The following is a 21,818-nucleotide window of genomic DNA, read 5'->3' as shown; positions in this document are numbered from 1 at the left end:
GGTGACGTGGCTTGTCAAAGTTATATAACCAGTAAGTAGAAGAGTGATTAAATCCAAGCCTTTGTAACCCCAAAGGCTGTGCTCTTTTCGGGACACCCCACCCTGCTTCTCTGACTAGCAGTGCCTGCCTCCTTGATGTTATCCCCTTCCTTCCTGCCATAGAAGGGCTCACCGAGGGAAACGTGGGAGGGCAAAGGGGAAGAATGTGAGTTCAGCATCGACCATGGTGATGCTTAGGTGTGGGCAGCTGGCACTGCTCTGCTCAGTGTCTAGTGGACGGAGGGAAGAGATTGATGCCTCTTCTGTTGTGCTAGCAAAGCCATGTCTCCTCCTTCAACTGCTCACCCGTGGAGCACAGTCCCGGGACCCCTGTGGAGGGCAAAGCTCACGGACAGGCCATGTCCCGAGGGAAGGTAAAACACAGTCACTGTCACTGGGACTCCCCAGCTGGGTATTTGGTAACTTCCATCGACAGGCAAGGGGATTAGGCACCTTCCCTGACCAAGTTAGGACAGCGATGGAAAGTTTGTTGGTGATGGTGAACTAGACCTAGAGCGGACTGGACTCCAGACGTGAGAGCTTTTAAGCACTTGGGTAAGCACGATTCTCAGCTTTTACACTGTCAAAAGCAACACATACATAACACACACCCCAAATACAAGTAAAATGGGAGAATTTACCTGCCCATAAACTTTTCTGAAAGATCCTGCACATCCTTCAGATTCATGAAATGGTGACAAAAAATGCAGGAGACACAGACCCTTGTGCTTTGGTTGCTCACATGGGGCAGAACAGCATCTTTAATACATTTATTACCCCAAAGATTGCATGACTACTTGCAAGAGTACCCTTCCTGCAGTCCAGGAAGCAAAAATTGCATTACTGAAAAATCCTTTGTCTCAGTGCTAATTTTTCTTTGTGACATTGAGCATCTATTTCCAACAAAAAGTTTCTATAATTTTAACATAAACTCAAGTTTTTTAAAGGAGACGTAAGGGTCCATTTGAAAACCTTCAGAGATCATGGAAGGCAAAACTGTGTGTGCTTGTTCATATAGGAATTCGGAACGCGGAACAGGATCGATAGATTGTAATGATGTCCATATTCTGGTTGTAGTCATGTACTACCACAGTTTTGCAATATGTTACCATTGGGGGTAACTGGGCAAAGAATATATGGGAATCTCTCCATATTATTTCTTATGAATGCATGTAAATTAATACTTTTCTGAATAAACATTTTTAATTAAAAACCAAAAATCAAAACAAAAACCACAAAACAGAACAAAAACAGTCGCCAAACAGTGGAATTAAAATTTTTAGTCCTCTGGATTACTGAGGGTAAGCGTCATGAGCTGAGATCATGTAAGTGCAACCTGGTATCACAGCTGGCATGGAGAGGCCACAGCCAGGCTCGTGCTCCTGGCCTTGTCTCTGTCAGTCACAAGTAGAGCATTTCTGAATATGAGTGAACAATCCGGAGCCAAGTCAACATAAATTGTAATGCTCTAAAAAAAGCAATCCATGCCCTCTTTATTCCTGAAGAGTCCCAAGCACACACTTGGCACTCATCAAACTATGCACAATGACTAATAATCTTCACCACTGGTTTCGTTTTAGCTCTGGGTAATTTCTTCCCACAGATAGGCATAGTTAAGGTCCTTCCCTGTGTGCAATTAAGCTGGGTCCATAAGTACATAAATACATACTTTACAATAAAGCTACTACCCCGGATACATACATACATGCTTTATAATAAGGCTACTACTCTGGAATTTGGCTGAAGAATAGGATTATTGTCTAGAAAATTAGCTTTCATTTTTTTTTTTTTTTAGAAAATTATCTTTCTAACAGGCACATCAAGTTTTGTCTTTCATGATCTCTGAAGGTTTCCAAATGTAGCCTTAAATCACCTTTACAAACTTGAGTTTATGTTAAAATTATAGAAACTTATCAAGTAGTCATGTAATCTTTAGGGGAATAAATTTATTAAATATATTGTTCTGCTCCATGTAAGCAACTGAAGCACAGGGTCTATGTCTCCTGCATTTTTTGTCACCATTTCATGAATCTGAAGCATGTTCAGGATCTTTCAGAAAAGTTTATGGGCAGGTGAATTCTCCCTTGTCTACTTTGCCATTCTGTCTGGCAGTCTCACCTCAGTAATTTATCTCATTGAAGTCTCCTCACAGGTAGCATTTGAAAACTAAAAAGTTTACCATGTTTGTTTCTTTGCCAAAAAGCAAAAAGCAAACAAAAAAACAAACTTCAAAGTGGGGAAAGATACAGTCCTGTCCATTCTTCCCCATTCATTTTTTTCCAAGAACTAATTCATCCTGAATTCAAAATGTACTTTTCTCTAAAAAGGTATGTCAAATATCCTTTAGCAAACTTTTGTATAGAACATGGATATAAATGCAGAACTTTTGAGTGGAAAGAGACTTCAGAGGTCATCTAAGATTGGTTCCCCATTGTGAGGAGGAGCTTCTAGCCCACCTTGTCCTTTCCCATGCTTTAGAGTGGAACCCAGGTGGTTTAAGTGATTCACTCAAGGTCAAGCATCAGAATTAACACTCAGGCCTCCCAACCACATCATATGCTATTTCTCCCAAAATTACTTCTCCCCACTGCTCCCCACTTCCACCTCTGCCCCAAAAAACAGGGAAGAAAGAGAAAACACCCATAAAGTCATAATTAATGACATCCAAAACATGCTTTAAATAAATACAGACACCTTTCTGGTATGTGCTGCATGTCTCAATATGCATCCCGCTGTAGGATGATCACGACTGCATAAGCCCAAGAGAAGTTGTGAAGTTCTCAGAATGAGAAAGTGTTGGACTTGCCCTCTTGTTTCAGAGGGTTTCAGTTTATTACTATCTAATAATGCCAGATGGTGCCAGAAATTACTCAACCCAGGCAGCATATCACAGTACAAAATCTATGAAACAGAAATGTGGTAATAATTTTCAAAACATCAAAGTCTGAGTACATGAGATCCTTAAAACATTAAGAACACAATCCTTTGCCCCTCTCTCCCTGTATTTCATGTTAATTTCTTACTCTCTAATATTAACGTTTCTAAGACAGCTCAATCAAGAAGACTTTGTCACCCCCCCTCACTGAAGTATATCATCTTAAAATTAATTCAAGAACATAAAAGTCTTAAAGACAGCGCTGGATTAATTGGCACGTGGAGCAACAAAAAGTCAACATACTCAAGCAAATGCACAATTGCTGTTAACCTTCCCTGAAATAATAGGAGAAGGCTGTAACTACTTTTGAGGATCATCTATTACTTTTAAAACCTGCAATATAGTCTTAATAATAAATGGAACAGCACAATCATTCACTTTTCACACAGCATACACACACACAGTTTTCCAGTCATTTACAATTCACCAGTTACACTCAAAAATCGCTTCCCCCCCACCCCCGCCACCCCGGTTCCCCCCAACCCCCACCGCCACCACACCATCACTTCCACCTTTTATGAAAAGACAACACTTTTGAGCCGTTGAAAAAAGAGAGAGAATCCTGGCAGAAAATAATACACAGCTGTGATAATATCGTATTATTTTAAAAATACCATAATATAGTTTTACTTTTAATAATAAAAGATAAAAAAGGAGTGTCTGTGAATAATTAGAGATTGCAGTCTGAAGCGGGTTACAGTCACTGCAATTGATAATAAACTGAAAACCCCTTGAGAGCAGGTAAATGCTTTGCAACCCTGACCCCCTCGCTCTCACATTACTTAACTACCCTGCGGTTCTTGCATTACATCACCATTCAAGCGATTGGTTCCTGCATTTTAACTCTCTCCCTGTCTCCTCCGATTAGGAGCGACACCGCAGCAAAGAAACTTCGCCCGAGTTTACTCTTTCTCGCTTCGCTTTTTATTTGTGGCCCTTTTGCTCTGTTTGCTTTGGTTTGCTCTGCTTTTTTTTTTTTTTTTCCTCCAACCCGGCCTCTGTTCAACTCATTCAGGTTTCTGCGCTAGAACAAAAACTCTGATCGAAGTGAAAAGAAATGCCTCTTCGGGCAAGAAGAGGAGCGGAGGGGCTGGGGAAAGAGGAGAAGGAAGAAGAGGAGAAACAAAGACGGGCAGAAAGGGGAGAAGGGGGAGAAAGGGAAGAGGAGGAGGATGACGAAGGCTCAAAAACAGAAAGCAGTAGTGGCAAAAAAAATCTATAAAATCAGGAGAAAAGAAAATAAAATTAAAAACAAACCTCATGGACATCACTGAGGCTGAATTCCCTCCTGAGGTGCAGAACATGAGAGCTCTGGAATGAGTGTGTGTAGAATTTGAGCCAAAGCTTAACTAGCTTGAGTGAGTCATATCCTTCCCATTTGATTCCAGGCCAAGCGATGATGTAATGTGCTGGCCCTTCGTTTGCGCCTAGCTCTGGCTCTCCCTCCGGCTGGGCTCTCGCTCACTTGCTCTCTTTCTCCTGGTCTCGCCCTCCTCCCCCTTCTCTTTAGCTCAGTGCTAGTGAAGTCACCATTTAAATTTGGCAGAACTGAAGCAAAAACTTCAATGTAACCAAAACAGCCCCAGGCCGAGTTCCAGACTCAGAGAGCCTTCGTGGTGCACTTGCCCTTAGAAACGGGTAAACAGAGGGGGAAACAGTGCCGCCGGGGATCGCCCTACAGTTGCCATCAGGGAGCTCCAAGAGGGACCCAGGTTCTGCAGGAAGGGGTCTGCTGGTTCTACTAAAAAAAAGAAAGAAAAGGCTGGTTAAAAAACATTGCCCTGTGTTTGGAGAAAGGGAAATAACCCTGAGACACGTGTAGAGATGGGAAGCAGGCAGTGAAAGACGGCAGGTTGGAAGGTCTGAGTCTGAAAAACCAGCCTCTGTTAGCAGCTCGGGCTTTGGTTCAGAACCAGGTGACAGGGTTTCCATCGCCCAGGGCCCTTTATTTCCTGGAGCTGGATGGGATTTTCTACTGCTGAATGCCAACCCACCCCTCCGGAGAGTTCTCGCATCTGACCTCCCTGTCAGCAAGGGCAAAGCCACTTCTGGTCCCAGCACGCGCCTGTGTCTGGAGCCATCAAGGGCTGTGAAATCACAGACACTTCTCCCTTGGCCCCTATGGGTCACCCTGTCATGTGCTAAAGGAAAAGAACCCCAGCCACAAAACACAAAACTCGCCTTTCTGAGATTAGCACGTCACTCTCAGGTGAACTGTCTAAAGGAGAAGCAAGGAAGACAGGTTCCCCCTCAAAGTGAAAGACAGGCTGTGCCCCCCACAACTCAACTGGCTGGAGGGGGTGCTGGTGCGGGTGGGGCCGTCTGTGAGTTTAAAGAGAACAGACAGTATGTGTGTCTCTTTTTTAATTACAGAGTGAGGAAAAACAGCCTGGGGAGGTGGGGGCAGTCAAGCATGATCCTTCAAATGACAGTGAAGCCCTTTAATGGCTGAATTCTACCCCTCACTTCACACCTCCCCACTCAGGACTCCACCGCAACTGAGTCCATACACTCCTCTCCATTAGCAGGGCTTTTTAACCCCATCGTCTCTCCATTTTGCTCTTTCTCCTCACCCGTCATGTTTCCTTCAAAAAGAAAAAGTAACTTGAAAATGGGAAGTTCACTAGGATTCTTTTAAATACCACAAAAGCAGAAGAAAGGCATGAAGATGCACTTTTTTTTTCCTTTTCCAAAAATGACCACAGCTTGTGCTACAGTCTATTGCCCTGATGCCTTTTGTGGCCAGTGAATCAGGTAGAGAAGACAAACATTTGTCTCTTGGCTCACTGCAAAGCAGAGAGGATCTTGACTTCTAAATTCTGTTTTTGGAGAAATCTGTCGGCTTATTAAAGAGGTCCACCGATGGAGATCAGGGATATTAATCCGAATCCCCTGGAATTTAAATCACAGCTTCAGGGAATGTCGCTGTATTCAGGGTGAAGAGTTAAAAAGCAAGATTTGCCCAAGCGTCTCCAGGATCCTGGAGGTTGGGGCGAGGAAGGGCTTTCTCCAGCAGGCTGCCCTCGGGCTTGACATCCTCAATTGATGCTGATGCCACAGTGGCTCCGAGTGACACCTTTATCAAGGCAGGCAGCTCTGAATTAGAGGTGATCAGCCATAATTACCACTGGCGCCACTGAAGCCTGTGGCCTGACAGCGGCAAATGTGGTTGTTATAAAGTTTGGTCCACCATGTCAGTGGCCTGTATAATTCATTTACATCTGACTTGCCAAGCAGCCATTGATTTTTCTTCTGCTGAAGGGAATAAATACAACAAAACTTTCAATAGCTTCTTTACGCTTCAAGGCAGGTTGGCAAGATTTTGTATAAACTTTTTCTTTTTAAATGAGCCATTGACCATCTTGGTTAATATCAAGCTACAGACTTTCGCTTTCTCTTTTCTACCCCCCCAAACCTCCCCTCCCCAATTTAGTTTTCTTATTCAAATGTTCTCTTTATGTTATTGTTTTAGGCACAAAATGGATACATGGTAGAGTTTTCCAAATTTACATCTTCCGTAAGCTCGATGGGAAAATGTTCTCTATAGGATTTTTCTTATACCACATTACAGGGGCTGGGCAAATCCACTAAAATAGGCTCCTGCTGTTTTTCAGTGACACAGGCAAAAGGGACATGGCCAGTGGGTACAGTGTTTCTAAAACCCACAAACGCCAAGGACCCAGAAATGTCAGTTTCTGATGCCGATGCCGGTGAGCCACCAATGTGCCAGAACACATCAACATCCCAATAAAACAACTTTGCAGTGCTGGCCTGAATTGAAATCAATTTCAGAGCTCAAAGGGTCTAAATATTTACATTTGCACTTGTTGTTCGGGTCATAAGTATCCCCTCCTGCCCCTTCCAAATTAGGTATTCCACTGGCTGCTGGGTGCCTCCCCACTTGAAAAGAAGCCCTACTCTCCCATTATCCTTCCTGTGCACAGCTAAAGAGAGACAAGACCCTGTTTCCAAAAGGAAATTCCCCTCTGACTCAAGAGATTCCTTTTTTGCCCATTTGGCCTTCTCCCCCACCCCATGTCCTAGCTGCTCCTCTGAAGAAGGGGGGCTTTGTAGACAGAACTCATAAGATGCTGTAATTCCAGAGGGAGGCTTCTTAGAAGTAGCCCCCAGCCAACAGGCTAGGGCTCCAGATTAGCAGGCTTGCTCAGGAATGCTTACAACACCCTCCTCTGCAGAGCCTGTCATCCTTGGGGAGAGGGTGGTGGGTACCGCGCAGCTGTTCGGTGTAACTCGCTCACACACTCCCAGCTCCTGATGAAATGTTCGGCTCCGAAGAAATGGAAACCTTTGAGATTTGAGCTCAGAGTTCAGAATGCTTTTGGACGCTTTCCAAACAACCCAATAGAAAAGGCACAACTTGGATTGCAGGGATGGAGGGGCTCAACGGCCAACTCGAGTCAACTTTTTGGGTGCCTGGGTGAATTTCTGAGCTCAAAAACACGTTCTGGGAAACACAGCAAATATAAGAACAAGGGAGATCCTTCCTAGAGAGAGCTGGGGTTTTTCTTTCCTCTTTTAGGTTTGAATTTATTCTCAAGGAAAAGTATATTATCTTCTTTCAAACATTGTTTTTAAAATTTAACCCAAGATTTCTACAGTCCCAGCGGAGTTTGAGGGGCCAGATAATTTCAGAGTTAAATAAGCTGTAATGACTATCACATGTAGCTGGCCATAAACCTAGTATTAAAAATTATTCAGAAAAAAGTGGCATCTCTTCCTTTTTTAATTTACAATAACCATCCAGGTGGTTTTCTAAAGCCTCCTTTGCAAATTGCTTCCAGTGAACCTTCTGGTCACAGACCACTGCACACCCACATGGTGTCATTCAGCATTCCCTTCAACTTGGGTGTCCCGTGTTTTCACAGTGGACAGAGGATGAGGGGCTGCCTAGGTGACCCGGTGCATCCTGAACCATATGCAAGCTGGATTCGCTGGTTTAGATTGTCAGCCATGCTAAAGTGAGCTCCAGGCGCTCCCAGAGAGGAGACAAGGGAGTGATGTACCCTTGGAGACTCCTGTCTTGTACGTACTGCCCTCCTGCTCCCCAACCCTGGCACTAAGTACCCTTAGGCAATTCACTGGCCTTTCCCATGTCAAAACCTATTTGTAAATCACAGAAGTGGCAATGCTGAATATGTCTCAAACAAAGGAATAAATTTCTTTTTTTTTTTTTTTTTTTTGAGACGGAGTTTTGCTCTTGTTACCCAGGCTGGAGTGCAATGGCGCGATCTCGGCTCACCGCAACCTCCACCTCCTGGGTTCAAGCAATTCTCCTGCCTCAGCCTCCCGAGTAGCTGGGACTACAGGCGTGCGCCACCATGCCCAGCTAATTTTTGTATTTTTAGTAGAGACGGGGTTTCACCATGTTGACCAGTACGGTCTCGATCTCTTGACCTCGTGATCCACCCGCCTCGGCCTCCCAAAGTGCTGGGATTACAGGCGTGAGCCACCGCGCCCGGCCAGGAATAAATTTCTAATGGTGGAGGCATTAGGAAATCTTCAGGGGTGGATAGTAAGAGGTCACAAGAGCCATTTGATTAGCCCTAAAATATTATCATCAATTCTCCTTCCAATAGTGTTTTTTCTCTAATTTCTTAAAATGTGCAAGTCATTGTATCACTTAAACCTAATCCAGTGTCTGAAAGACAGTGGACACTCCTGCAATATTTGTTGAATAAATGAATGAGTGAGTGAATGAATACAATCCTCAGCTCAGGCATTATCTTTCCCATGGCCTCCTTGCTGGGCTACCAGGCTGGGGTAGGGGCGGCCATCACTCGGTGCTCCTTCGGCATCCTAAAGCAGATTCTATCCCAGCAATAAGCCAGCTATGGAGAGGATCTCTTTTCATGCTTGTCTTCTTCAACAGCCATTTGCTTCTCCAGGGCAGACTGTGCTATTCATCTTCACCTCCCTAGCACCTAGTACCTGGTCCATACACAGTAGGTCCCTAAGAAATGTGACTGCGGCTGGGCGTGGTGGCATACACATCAAAAGTCCCGCGACTGGGACTAAGGTAGAAGGTTGGAGCCCAGAAGTTCGAGACTACAGTGAGGCATGATCGCGCCACTGCACTCCAGGCTGGGAGACAGAGCAAGGTTCTGTCTCTAATAATAATAAAAATAGTAATAGTTTTTAAAAAATGTAACTGAGCCTGAACTAGTGGCAACACAGGCTGCTTTGTCTTCCCTGAATATGTTCCCTCCTGAAGGTTCTTTTTCCCATTTATATTATTGCTCACACTTTTTCTGTAGCTTCTTTAAGATCTGAAGAATCTAGAAAACCTAGAAAAAGAAAATCCTAGGAAATCTACTGGTTGGCCTTCTCCATCCTTGCACTATACCTTTTCTCCCTGGAGGGCCTCAGATTCCTTTTGTTCCCCTTTTCCTGGAATCCCACAGCAGGGACGGCAGAGTGAGCACCCTGTGGTTGATGTCAGAGCAGCTAACTCTGGACTGTTGTCACCAGCTTTCTACATAAGGCATCCAGGGAAATTGGAATTTGAGGTGAGAGCAGCTAAATATTCTCCCACTGGGACTTCTTGCATGGTTGCTAAGGTGCCCAAAAGAAAGAGACACTGCCACCAGGACTTTTCAACGTCTAAAGAAAGGTGATGTCATTTCTATCCAATCTCTATGACCACAGTGGGCACTATGGGAAACTCAAATAATGTTGGGGGACAGAAGGCCCGAATTTTTTTTTTTTTTTTTTTTTTTTTGAGATAGGGTAATACAGAGTCTTGCTCTGTTGCCCAGGCTGGAGTACAGTGGCATAATCTCAGCTCACCATAGCCTTGACCTCCTGGGCTCAAGTGATCCCCACACCTCAGCCTTCTGAGTAGCTGGAAGTACAGGTGTGCACCATATTGGCTAATTTTGTTTACTTTTTGTATCGACAAGGTCTCCCTATGTTCCCCAGGCTGGTCTTGAACTCCTGGACCCAAGGGATTCTCTCAACCTGATCTCCCAAAGTACTGGGACTACAGGCATGAGCCACAGTGCCCGGCCAAGGAGGTCCAAACGTTTGTGGGTAGAAGTTTATACAGGATTGGGGCCTAATGATGTTGCCAGACTGACTACACTGAATTCATGTTCTGGTGTAGAGTGGAGCCAAGACAGGGCGTAGTAGCTGAACAAGACTGGCTCAGGCAGTTATGCTTGGGATAGTTGGACAACCCAACTGATGATGCACAAGAAAGAGGCCTTTCCTGGAGGCTCTACAGGGAACCTTGGTTAAGGGAGCTTATCTACCAAATTCCTACTTTCCCCTTGGACCATGTGTGGTGACTGGACCACTTCAGGCTAAAGCAAGTGAAGTGCCCACTCTCAGGGGTGGGTCTGCACTTGTCCAACCCTGAGAATGATTTCCCCCTTAAATGTTGAGCTGTAGGGGCCTCATTTGTGCCCCTTAGTCCAAGCCTTGTTAGGAGTTGATTTTCTACTCTGTGTGTACTCATGAGCATGGGTAAGGTTAGTAGAATAATATCAGGTGATGCTCTGGGACTACCTGGCTATCTGGGGGGATGGGGAATGATGCCTGCAACAGACTAGGCTCTTCCTTAGAGTGTCAGCTTCATCAATCTTTCCTTCTTCTCAATTAGCCACTGGGAGCTGAGAGTTGAACTAAAAGTTGTCTGATACCAAAGTTGGGAATGCGACCACTCGCTGTTTTATATTGATGCACTAACACCTTTTATAATTCAGGTGTTCCTCATGACCTGGGTTAATCCTTGTGTCCTGAAGCAAGCAGTATTACCGTCCCTGGAATCAGGAGAGGCAATGAGGGAACCCTACAAAACATAACCCTATGCATACTCATGAGTACACAGAAAATCGTCTCCAAACAAGCCTTGGACTAAGGGGCACAAACGAGTCTAAGGGGCATGATGGTCTTAGGAAAGTCATGATTCTGACCAGAGAGATTTTCCAAGGGATGAGGGTTGGAGTAGAGGCCGGGAAGGACAGAGCGTTTTTGTGGCATAACGTCAAAAGGTAACAAATGAGAAGGTTGCTTCCCTCAGGTCCTAAGAGGGCCTGGCACTGCTCACCTGACCTTCATCACCTCCCTTTTACACTCTGGAATCTCATCAGAGGCCACGTTCTGAGCCAAACCTGCAAAGTCAATGCCTGCCCCTTTCCTGGAACTCCCATGCTACTAGTTTCCAAGGCTCTCCTCTAGGACTCCCCATTTCACAGAAAGGAAAACTTGTGGCTACCAGAAGCTGACCATCATTTGCTGAGAATTTTATCTGGAAAAGCAGTTCATGGGGACTTTCATAATCAGTGGAAAAATGTCCCTTTGCACATGTTAAGTTCAAAACACTATAGTATCTGCTTTCTGAATATTCTTCCTCGTCTTCCCTCTGCATTTGCAATTCCACATAAAGGCCCTCAGAAAAGCATTACTTACATACCTGTAGGACAGCCCTGAAAATATACTCTGCTGGCTGTTTTCATTGTTAAAACATGTTTAAATGAAAAAAAAAAAAAAAAGGAACTACAAAAGTAAGAGTGAGTTTGAAGAGGTTTTGAAAGTATTAGAAATAAAAAGCCAGGCTTAAACTAAGGAATTGTATTTGTGGTTTCATTTCTTTCCACAAGGATTCCAGCTGTAGAGCTCTGTATCTATTTAATAACTGACCTTCCCTTACACTGAGCAGAGAAGTTCACCAGCACTGATTTATTAAGAGGGTCTCTGCAAGGAGAATTCGCCCTCCAACACTTTTGCCTGGAGGGGATGAGAAGAAAAAAATTTTTTAACCTCAAACATGAAGCTCTTGGGTCTTCCAAATGAAATTATCTGTGTTTTTATTAACTGGGCCCCTGAGTTTAAAAGTTGGTTTTGATAAGGGCGAATAAAGGAAAGAGAAAACTGCTGACATAATATTTTGGTTTCCAAACCCACTTCCACATTCTACTGTCCCTCTCAGGCCTGTACATGACTGTGGTTTCTCTATTTACACCAGAATCCTGGAGAGAAAATTGTAGTTAATCCTGTGTTATGCTAAAACTCATCTCTAAACTTCAATAAAATGATCATAGTGACTCTTTTAAATGCTTTGGTATATGTTTTGATTTTTCTAGATGTTCTGTATGATTTATAAATAATACAGGCTTGTCTTTTCTTTTCTTTTTTTTTTTTTTTAGCAGAGTCTTCTTTTTTTTTTTTTTTTTTTTTTTTTTTTTTGAGCAGAGTCTCACTCTGTTGCCCAGGCTAGAGTGTAGTGGTGCCGTCTCAGCTTACTGCAGCCTCCACTTCCTGGGTTCAAGTGATTCTCGTGCCTCAGCACTCCCCTCACCCAGTCAAGTACCTGGGACTACAGGTGTGCACTGCCATACCCTGCTAATTTTTGCATTTTTAGTAGAGACGGGGTTTTGCCTTGTGGGCCAGGCTGGTCTTGAACTCCTGACCTCAAGTGAACCACCAGCCTTGGCCTCCCAAAGTACTGGGGTTACAGGTGTGAGCCACTACGCCCAGCCTCCTTTCCCTTCTTATAAGAGGGAAAGTAGATATTATGATGTCCAAGGGGTTCTATAAATTTAGTAGTAAAAAGAGCTTAAATTTCTCATTTCTTACAAAGTCGAGAATTCTTCCTTTATTAATAGAAATGGGAAGGAAAGTGAGATTCATGCACTGTCTGGGCCAATCCCAGTGCCCTTTCTTTCTTTTTTTTTTTTTTTCTTTTTTAAGATATGGAGTCTCACTGCATTGCCCAGGCTGGAGTGTTGTGGCTGTTCACATGCACAGTCAAAGCTTACTGCAGCCTCAAACTCCTGGGCTCCAGTTATATTGCCACCTTAGCCTCCCACGTAGCTGGAACTACAGGTATGTGCCACCACACCCGGCCAATTCCTTTCTTTTAGCGCCCACCCAAACTGGAAAGCATTCATGTAAGCTGGTGTTAGAACATACTTTTCGTGCGCTGTAATCCTCCTTGAAAATCTAATAAACACACTGACTCCTTTTTTTAACCATGGACCCCAGATTAAAAACCCCCAAGAGAAAAAGCATGTTCTCTTTGTGTTAAACTTCAAGCTATGCTCTTTTACAGGTAAAGAAAAGCAGGCACAAAGAAATGAATCTCAATCTCTTGAAGGCTGACCCTTGGCCTGGCATTTGAACCAACAAACATCAGTCAGTGGTTCTCAGATTTGGTATGCCGAGAATCTCTGGGAAATAGATTTAAATGCAGGTCTCCAGGTACTACCTTGGAGATTATATTGGTCAAGGTGGGGCCTTGTTTCTGTGGTGCTATGACAGAAAATGCATTTTTAAGCAAAACTCCCCAGAGACTTTTATGCGAGTGATCCGTAGTCCACACTTCAAGAAAGACTGAATTCCACATGGTCATCCTAGGGTCATGAAAATGTCATAAATTAATTAATTAAGTTTATTAAGTCAATGAAAAAATATATAAATACATTTGCATTTCTCTGCTGTCCATGCTCTAAAGGAACTTTGATTTCCTTTCACCTCTTATATTATAAGGTAAAAAGTATACAGTAATCTGTTCTAAAGGGATCAAGCCTTTAAACTTTGGCTATAGTGGCTTTTCCAAAACAGGATGCCCACAAAGGATGGAAGGAAAACATCTGTGTTCACAGTAACATGACACCCATCTGAACAGTCTATGGAATTATGGTCTCCAGGACTCATGATAAGATTAGGGTTTCCTGATCTGTGGCTAGTTTTGCAAGACATTTCTGTTCTATGTTTACTATCAACATTTCCAGATATTTATTTTGCAATATTCCTAGTCTCCTAAAGTGACAATCATGAGGAGGGTACACTGGAATGGGGGAAGGAACACCAGTGGTAACTGAGGAATGTATTGCAGGGTACCCATCCACTGCAACGCTGACATACTTGATGATTTTCTTGAACTTTAGTTGCACATCAACAGTGATCTCTGGATACTAATGAACTCACAGGATTACCTTCTCTGGGGTTCTTTACCCATCACTCTTCCAAAAGGACGTTAACAATGTTTTTCAAAAGTATTGAATTTGTAGGCTTGTAAAGAGCCACAGCATTTGAGAGGAGAAAGTGCCAGTCTATCAACAGACCCAAAAACACGCGTGACCCTGGAAGGGGAGTGAGGATCGCGACCTGTGAGTCATCAAGGGCTGCATCTCCTGCAAAGTGGAAACTAAGTGTCTGAATTGCAATGAGACTCCTTACATAATTCCTGTTTGACCAACTCTTTGTCATATTAATACTGTCATATCGCTGCCGAAGCAGCCGCAGAAACAGACACCACACACAGAAGCCCAGGAAGACAAAATGAAAATCCTTGGTAGATGCTTAATGTCTGGGAAAATGGTAACAATAATAACGTAATAATCTGTGTGTACATTTGGAGGAAGAGGCAGTGAACCTGAAAAATAATGATAGTTATGATGAAAGCAAAGAGGCCTACTGCCTAGTTCTTCAGTCACTAGTACCTTCTAGTCTAGGGCCACCAAGCCTATTTCATCCCGATCCTTGCTGGAGGTTTTCACACCCCCTTACTCAGAGAAGCTTTGCGTTGACAGAGAAGAGACCCTCCAAGACATGGAGAATGAAGAGATAGTGATCGTTAGAAAGGACGCAAATCTCTGAATGAATTAGCTTTGGGGCAGTAATCCTCTTTAAAATTCTAGAGACTTTCACAAATAAATAAGCTATAAATGCCTGTAAATTGCCCTTTCCATTTGGTAAAGACGTCCTTGGTGTTGACTTCTTATAGGCGATCGCAGAGTCTTCCTTGTCTCAAATCTGCATTGCCATCATATGCATCAGCATGAGAGCACCTTATCCCAGGCTGAAATAGGACCCACGCTGCACCATTTTGCAAGGGTAGGTGGTTTTGAGCCTAGAAGGCCCCATAACTCAGTCTGAGGCAGTTCGGTCTTAATTTGTCAAAGTTTCTGTTATTTTAACAAAGGCTATTTGGTGTTACTTGATCCCTCCTGGCCTGGCTAAACCTCAGCACAATTGAGATCCTTTTGTTTCTCTGTCTCCCCTTTCATTACCTCTCTCTACATTTCCTGACGCCTTCTTCTTCCTAACTGGTTACAAGGCATCTCACAGAAGACGTGAGCTAATAAAGACAAATTTTCCTTATTTCATACGATGATAACTCAGGGAAAACCAAAGTCCTAAGTCCTTATGGTGGGCTCTGACACCCCAGGACAGAAGATGCTGGGGGCTGTGTTTTGTACAAGGATGCTGTTGAGTCCTTGGTTCGGTTTCAGAGACAGAGAAGTAAACAAAACAAGCAAGACGTCAGACCTCGGGGAACCGGCATTCTAATGGGTAGACAAAGATAACGAGGAAACAAGCAAATACGGTTATTTTAGATAGTGATAATTGCTACAAAGAAAAAAGAACATGATGATGAGAGAGAGCATTAGATGTGGTGAAGTGTTTTAGATCAGATGCTTGGGGAACTCCCCTCCAAAGAGATGACATTTTACCTGAGGACTGACTAGTGATCAGGAGCCACGTATGGCTACAGGGAAGAGGCATACAGAGAGAACCACCTAGATAAATGCCCTACGGCAGGAAGGAAGTTGGTGTGTTTCATGCAGGAAAAGAAAGAAGACCTTGGAGGGAAGGAAAAAGGGAGGGAAAAGAGAAAACCTGAGAGACGTAGGTGGAGTCTTGCAAGTCACTACAGAGTTCCTATTTTAATTCCTGAGGAAAGCCACTGGAAAGTCTAAAGAAGAGAGTAATATGACCTGATTTTTATTCTAAGAAAATTGCATTAATTGCAGTCTGGAGAACAGACTGTCAGAGGGAAAGAATTCAAGACTGGACAACAGGTAAGATATTTTGCGATAGTCTGGATGAGTAGTGATACAGGCTTGTGCCAACTGTGGTGAAGAAAACTGATCACATGTGATTCAAAAACATCAAGAGTTTGCTTTGGACATACATGTGGAGGAATCAGGAGAACAGAGGAGTAGAGACACCTGAGCTCAGCAGGCCAGTCAGTGTGGAAGACGTCCGATGGGAAACAATTCTGATTGACTATCTTTAAAGCCACAGGCGGAGTAAATCTCAGAAATGAGTCATGCAGGATACTCTCAGAGTAAGAGGTGGACAGAGAGGGATTAGCCAGTGAGCTGGGAGGAGAACAGGAAGGGGGACAGGAAAGAGACCTGGAAATCAGTGTCAGCGCAACAGTCACTTCAGATGATTCTGAAGTACACGTTTGTTAGACATCAACTATTCAGTAGCTCCTGTAGCCGGGTTCTGCTCAGGAAAGAGATTAAAAGTCAACTCACTGTCAGCTGAGTGGGATAATAGTTCTCCTTGTACCTAACACCTTCCTGGAAACGCTCCATCCCTTTTCCCTATGGTTGAAAATATCAAGAGACTTTTGTAATGCAGAAAATTTGAAGATCTTATTTGCAAGCAAGAAAAGATAAGGAACTTAAAAAAAAAATCTATCTGGTCCAAAAGCTTTTAAATAGCCTGCTGCCTATGCACTTTGTCCTTTTATCATCTATGCTTTTAGGGGACTTAAAATACTGCTCTAACGCCTAAATAAATATATGTGGCTTTCATATGCAACAGATAAACTGGCTGGGCACGGTAGCCATGCATGTAATGCCGGCACTTTGGGAGGCTGAGGTGGGCAGATGGCTTGAGTCCAGGAGTTCGAGACCAGCCTGGCCAACGTGACGAGACCCCGTCTCTACAAAATATATATAAATTAGCTGAGTGTGGTGGTATATGGCTGTAGTCTCAGCTACTTGGGAGGCTGAGAGGGGAGGATCACTTGAGCCTAGGGAGGTGGAGGTTGCAGTGAGCTGAGATCACACCACTGCACTAAGCCTGGGTGGCAGAGCGAGACTCCCTCTTGAAAAAAAAAAAAAAAAAGAGACAGAGACAGAGGGAGATAAACTTCATGTCAACACAGGCTCTGCTTTATTCATTAACACTTTTGAGACTTGGCAAAAATGATAACATTAAAATTGCCTGTGGGCATTAGATGTAGACCTTCTTTAGTTTCTAAATTTAGGGAGCAAGATTAAAAAGAATATCATAAAGCATGTTTTAAAGCAATACACTTTGTTAACGTATGTGAATTTAAGACTTCTATGACATTTCTCACTTTGAGAGGGTCCCAGGGCGGTCTGGGAATGTGGGCTGCCCAGTGGGTTCTAAGAGCTGCTTTCCAGGGGACAATTGGAGCAGATGTTTTTTGGGTTTTTCTCCATCTGTGAAAACAGGTATCCTGGGACAGGATTTAAAGTGGGGAAGTCCTTTTAGATTGTGTGGTGATAGCCATTGTATTAGACCCAAGAGGCCCTGGGTATAAAAACAAATGGAAAGACTTGAGAAATTCACCATCCCAGATTGCAAACACCAAATAATACATTTTGAGATTTTAAAGCTAAGTTGTGGATGTTTCTGAAAATCGTTATATTGCTCTGGGTAAATCCAAATTTTGCTCGACAGTAGTGACACTAGATATAAATCAATCTGTCCCTCCCCGGAAGATGGCCTACACCGACTTAGAAAAGGGCAGTAGAGGTAAGGTATGGGGCAGGTGGTTTCTGGGGTTCAGAGGGGCCAAGCCAATCTAAGAGGCCAAATGCTACAATGGTTACTTCAAATTTAGGGAGAAAGAACAGGAAAATATCCTAAAATTGTCAAAGTACTTTGTTAACACAACCTCATACAGTGTTGGAGCATGAAACATTTAAAGTCCAAATTTCCTCATTCTGCAGGTAGAAAAAACTGAAGTATGGAGAAGTTAAGCTGCTTGCTCGCTCAACCACTCCAACCCCCCTTCTGCGTATTTCAGAGCTCTTTCTATGACAGCACCGGGAGGCCTGGTATCTCTGGATGGTAGTGGAGGTCTCATTCAGTAATTTCCCTGAATTTGTTGTTGGCTTTGGGCTGGGGAGTGGAAGCTGTGAACCTGAACAATATGTCAGCCTTGGGGCTGGGGCCCAGGGCATTTCCCATTAACCGGGTCAAGACGCCCAGTCTGTCAATCAGAGTTTATCAGAGCCTATTTTATAGTATGTTATGAAATGCCATGATGTTTTTGTAACCAAATAAATGCATTATGAACAGAACATTTTTTTTTTCTGCAGCTCTCTACAACATCCTGGATCTGTTCTTAGAAGCAGATAAAAAGCAGTGGGGACTCTAGTCACAATAATACCAATCTATATGCGTTGCAAAGCAATCTGTTATCTCGTTTAATCCTCTTAAAACTTTTCCCAAGGAGAAAGCTGAGGTGAGAAAGGTGTAATGACTTGGTCAAGAACACAGAGCTATTAACTAGATCCCAGGTCTTTTAACACCTAGTCCAGTGTTGTGTGTGTGTGTTTCTTTTTTCCCATAATACAACTGATCCCCTTGTCTGGCATCCTGAAAGTGCGTTGTTTTATATGAGGATATTAGAAAGTGATTTTTGTATTTAATTGGTTGCGGTGATTACAACTTGTTTTTTCATTCATTGAAGTTAAAGATGCATAACAACAAATTTTACCATTTTAACCTTTTCAAGGTGTTACCCTCACAGGCATTAAGTGCATAGTTGAAATAATAATTGTTACAATGAAAATAAAAATTAATTAGAAAGTCCTTGCTAAACGCCAAGCCATCTGCTAAGAGCTAATCTGTAATGTCTCATTAAATTCTAAAAGCGAATCTGGTTGTTATTTTTATCTTTTGTTTATAGATGAAGAACTAAAAATTCAGAGAGATTAAGTAACTTGCCCAAGGTCAGCTGATTGATGTGTTCACACTCTAATCCACCACACCTTATAGCTTTTTCTTTGAGGCCACTAAACAAAACAAGAACTGAAAGGCTCCATGTGTCTTTCTTGGCTTCTCTGTCTGGTTATAACCTTCGCGTGTTGACCAGTGTCTAAGCAACCCAAGTCTCACCAGAATTCTAGAGGAGGTACCTGAGTCAGGGAAAAAGGCCAAAGTCTCTTGTTTCTCCCCAGTCTGAACAATTAGGATTGTTCTGTTTTAGTTGAACTAGCAACATCTAAGAGTCACCCAAAGTACCCACAATTACGCTTATGCTAAAGCAAGTGATAACAGAACCTCAGTTTTCTGGGAAGAGATCATACAAAGCAGGAAACGTATTTTTAAATAGGAACTGTCTGAATTCATTTGACAATAAATGTCACTAAATAACCAATTTAGTACACACTTTTTTTTTGAGACAGGGTCTCACTCTGTCACCCAGGCTGGAGTGCAGTGGTGACATCACGGTTCACTGCAGCCTCAACCTCCCAGGCTGAAGCAATCCTCCCCACCTCAGCCTCCCATGTAGGTGGGACCATAAGTCTGCAATGCTCATTTTAAAATTTTTGGTAGAGACAGGTTTCTTGCTATGGTTTCCAGGCTAGTCTCGAACTCCTTGCTTCAAGCAATCCTCCCACCTCAGTCTCCCAAAGCACAGGATGAGCCACCGCTCTCTACCACAGTTATATTTTCCTCAACAATCCTTTATTAAAAAGTGTGTGGCCAGGTGCAGTCACCTGAGGCCAGGAGTTGAGACCATCCTAGGCAACATAGTGAGTCCGGGTCACTATGTAAAAAGAAAAAAAAATAGGAAATGGTTTTTAAAAAATTGTTTTAAAGAAATATAATAGTAACTTCCTCAACAAAGCAGCCTACTATAGAGTTGTGGAAAGAAAATGCACACTGTACCGACACGCACACACCTGTATATTTTTGTATTAGTGAACTTTTGTTGTTTTGACTTGTATTGATTTATCGTTTCAAGCTTTTTAGATGGCACATGGGAGAGATGTAGAATTAAAGACAAACTTGGGACAATTACCTCATATAAGCTACACATTTCCTTGTGCCGTACTCTGTATCAAAGTAATCATAGATGAATTACGTTTATGTTATTTGGGGTAAAGTGCCAGCTTCTCTTAGTCTGCATTAATGACTATAGAAAATATTTCTAATGATGGAAACACAGTAGCCTTAATTCAGGTAAATGTTCTTAATGGAGAGATACATTCAAAATCAACTACTAAAGAACAGTGAGCTCAAATACAGTCGTTCTGCCTTATTCACAGCTTGGCTTTCTGTGGTTTCAGTTACCTGCGGTCAACTGCAGTCAGAAAACAGGGGAGTCCAGTACAATGAGATATTTTGAGAGGGAAAGAGACCACATTCACTTAACTTTTATCACAGTATTTTGCTATAATTGTTCTATTTTATTGTTAGGTATTGTTGTTAGTCTCTTACTGTGCCTAATTTACAAATTAAACTTTATCATACGTATGCCTGGATAGGAAAAGGCAGTTTATAGAGGGTTCCGTATGATCCACAGATTCAGGCATCCACTGGGGGTCTTAGAAAATGTCCCTTGGAGACAGGGAGAATTCTACAAGCACTTTTCAGACTGTGTACTGATTGGTCTCAAAAATGTTTTACTTTCTCTTGCTTGTGGCAGAGAACATTAGAATGCTGTTAAAGGGGATGGTGACAGCAGGAGAACTGGTACAAAAAGCAAGAAGAGAAGCCCAAGGTAGTGGGGCGGGGGCTCCCCTTGTTGTCCCTTGAGCAGCCCTTTGCTTCCAGCTGAGAGTTACATCCTCATAGCAGGGCACAGGAAGACGCAGACTTTAGGAGCAGGTGAAATTACAGCAACAAAGATTCTTGACACAGGAAACAGACTTCCAGAGCTTACAGTAAAACAATAAATGCTTTACTTCTATGAGCCTGGCTTGTAGCCACTGTTGTAAAAATCAGCTAATCCATCCCCTGATGCCCTTGATGTGATGGTCCTGTGTTGGAGATACAGTTCCATAGTGGTATTTTGTTGTTGTTGTTTCTTTTAATTTTTGAAATAACTTCCAATGTTCAGAAGTGTTGCAAAGCTAGAGCAGAGCCTTCCTGTATGTCCTCCACCAGCTTCCCCTCATGTCACATCTTACACAACCCTGGTACATTTACCAGAACTGAGAAACTGACGCTGGTACAGTACTGTTAACTAAGCTACAGGCTTTATTTGGATTACTCTCTTTCACTAATTTCATTTCCAGGAAGCAATACAGGACACAAACAAAATGGGGTTTTAATCATTTTATTCCCTTGCTCAAAAAACAAGCTCTCAACTGCTAACAAATCGAAGTAAATGTTGCCTTGTTTTTCGGTCATATCCTTTATTTTTAGCATCATCTGCCACGATTCACCAACATGTACCCTGTAAGTTTTGGCTACAGCCAACCTGGACATATTTGCTTTTTCTCAGTATATGTTGATCTTCCCTACGTTCACGACTTGGCTTATGATGATCCTTCAACTTGAAACATCCTCCACAGCTCACAGTTCTACACTTTCTATGACACTCATATCAAATGCTTTCATTGCAAGAAAGTCTTCCTGGTACCTCAAGCCAGATGTGTTCTTTCTTGCCTAAGAATTTCTGGTGCATGGTATTGGTGCCTTTCTCATGTTGCATACTGGAAAGGATACCACTACGCGGGGCCTCAGAGCAGGGCAGAGAGAAAGGACAAGGTCTAGAACTGAGGCTCAGCAAGAGGGTCGTGGTATCTGAAAGAGGAGGATAGCAGCAGGCCGTGGATGGAGCACTGCAGTGAATTTGACATGAAACTTCACACTCTCACCCACCGGCAAAACCCAGTGCCATAGCACACTTGAGGCCTAATAATCTGATTTGATTCTAATACAGATCGAAATTACATAAATCATATGAAAGAATCAGTTACTTCTTACCTAAAATACTCCCCACTGCTTTCACTGAAATAAAACATATTTTCATCCAAATCTATTTAGAAGAAAACCTAACCCTGTGTGAACTCATTTTGTTTTGATTTTT

At 42.9% G+C, this 21,818-nt stretch overlaps 1 protein-coding gene across 5 annotated transcripts in view; it reads right to left on the bottom strand.

Annotated features, from left to right (window-relative positions):
• Positions 1 to 21,818, bottom strand: part of CREB5 (cAMP responsive element binding protein 5) — a 421,520-nt gene that overhangs the window by 133,749 nt on the left and 265,953 nt on the right. Inside the window, exon 1 of one of the 5 annotated variants that reach the window (XM_017527060.2) lies at positions 4,232 to 4,448. The exons of the other annotated variants lie outside the window; for them this stretch is intronic. Coding sequence (XP_017382549.1) covers positions 4,232 to 4,278 — 47 coding nt within the window. The 5' untranslated portion in view covers positions 4,279 to 4,448. Of the gene's footprint in view, positions 1 to 4,231; positions 4,449 to 21,818 lie in introns of those variants that run through there. 5 annotated transcript variants of the gene reach the window in all.

Source organism: Cebus imitator, unplaced genomic scaffold, assembly GCF_001604975.1.
Source record: "Cebus imitator isolate Cc_AM_T3 unplaced genomic scaffold, Cebus_imitator-1.0 Scaffold45, whole genome shotgun sequence".
NCBI classification, from domain to species: domain Eukaryota; kingdom Metazoa; phylum Chordata; class Mammalia; order Primates; family Cebidae; genus Cebus; species Cebus imitator.
This window is presented reverse-complemented; position numbering and strand designations above follow the sequence as displayed.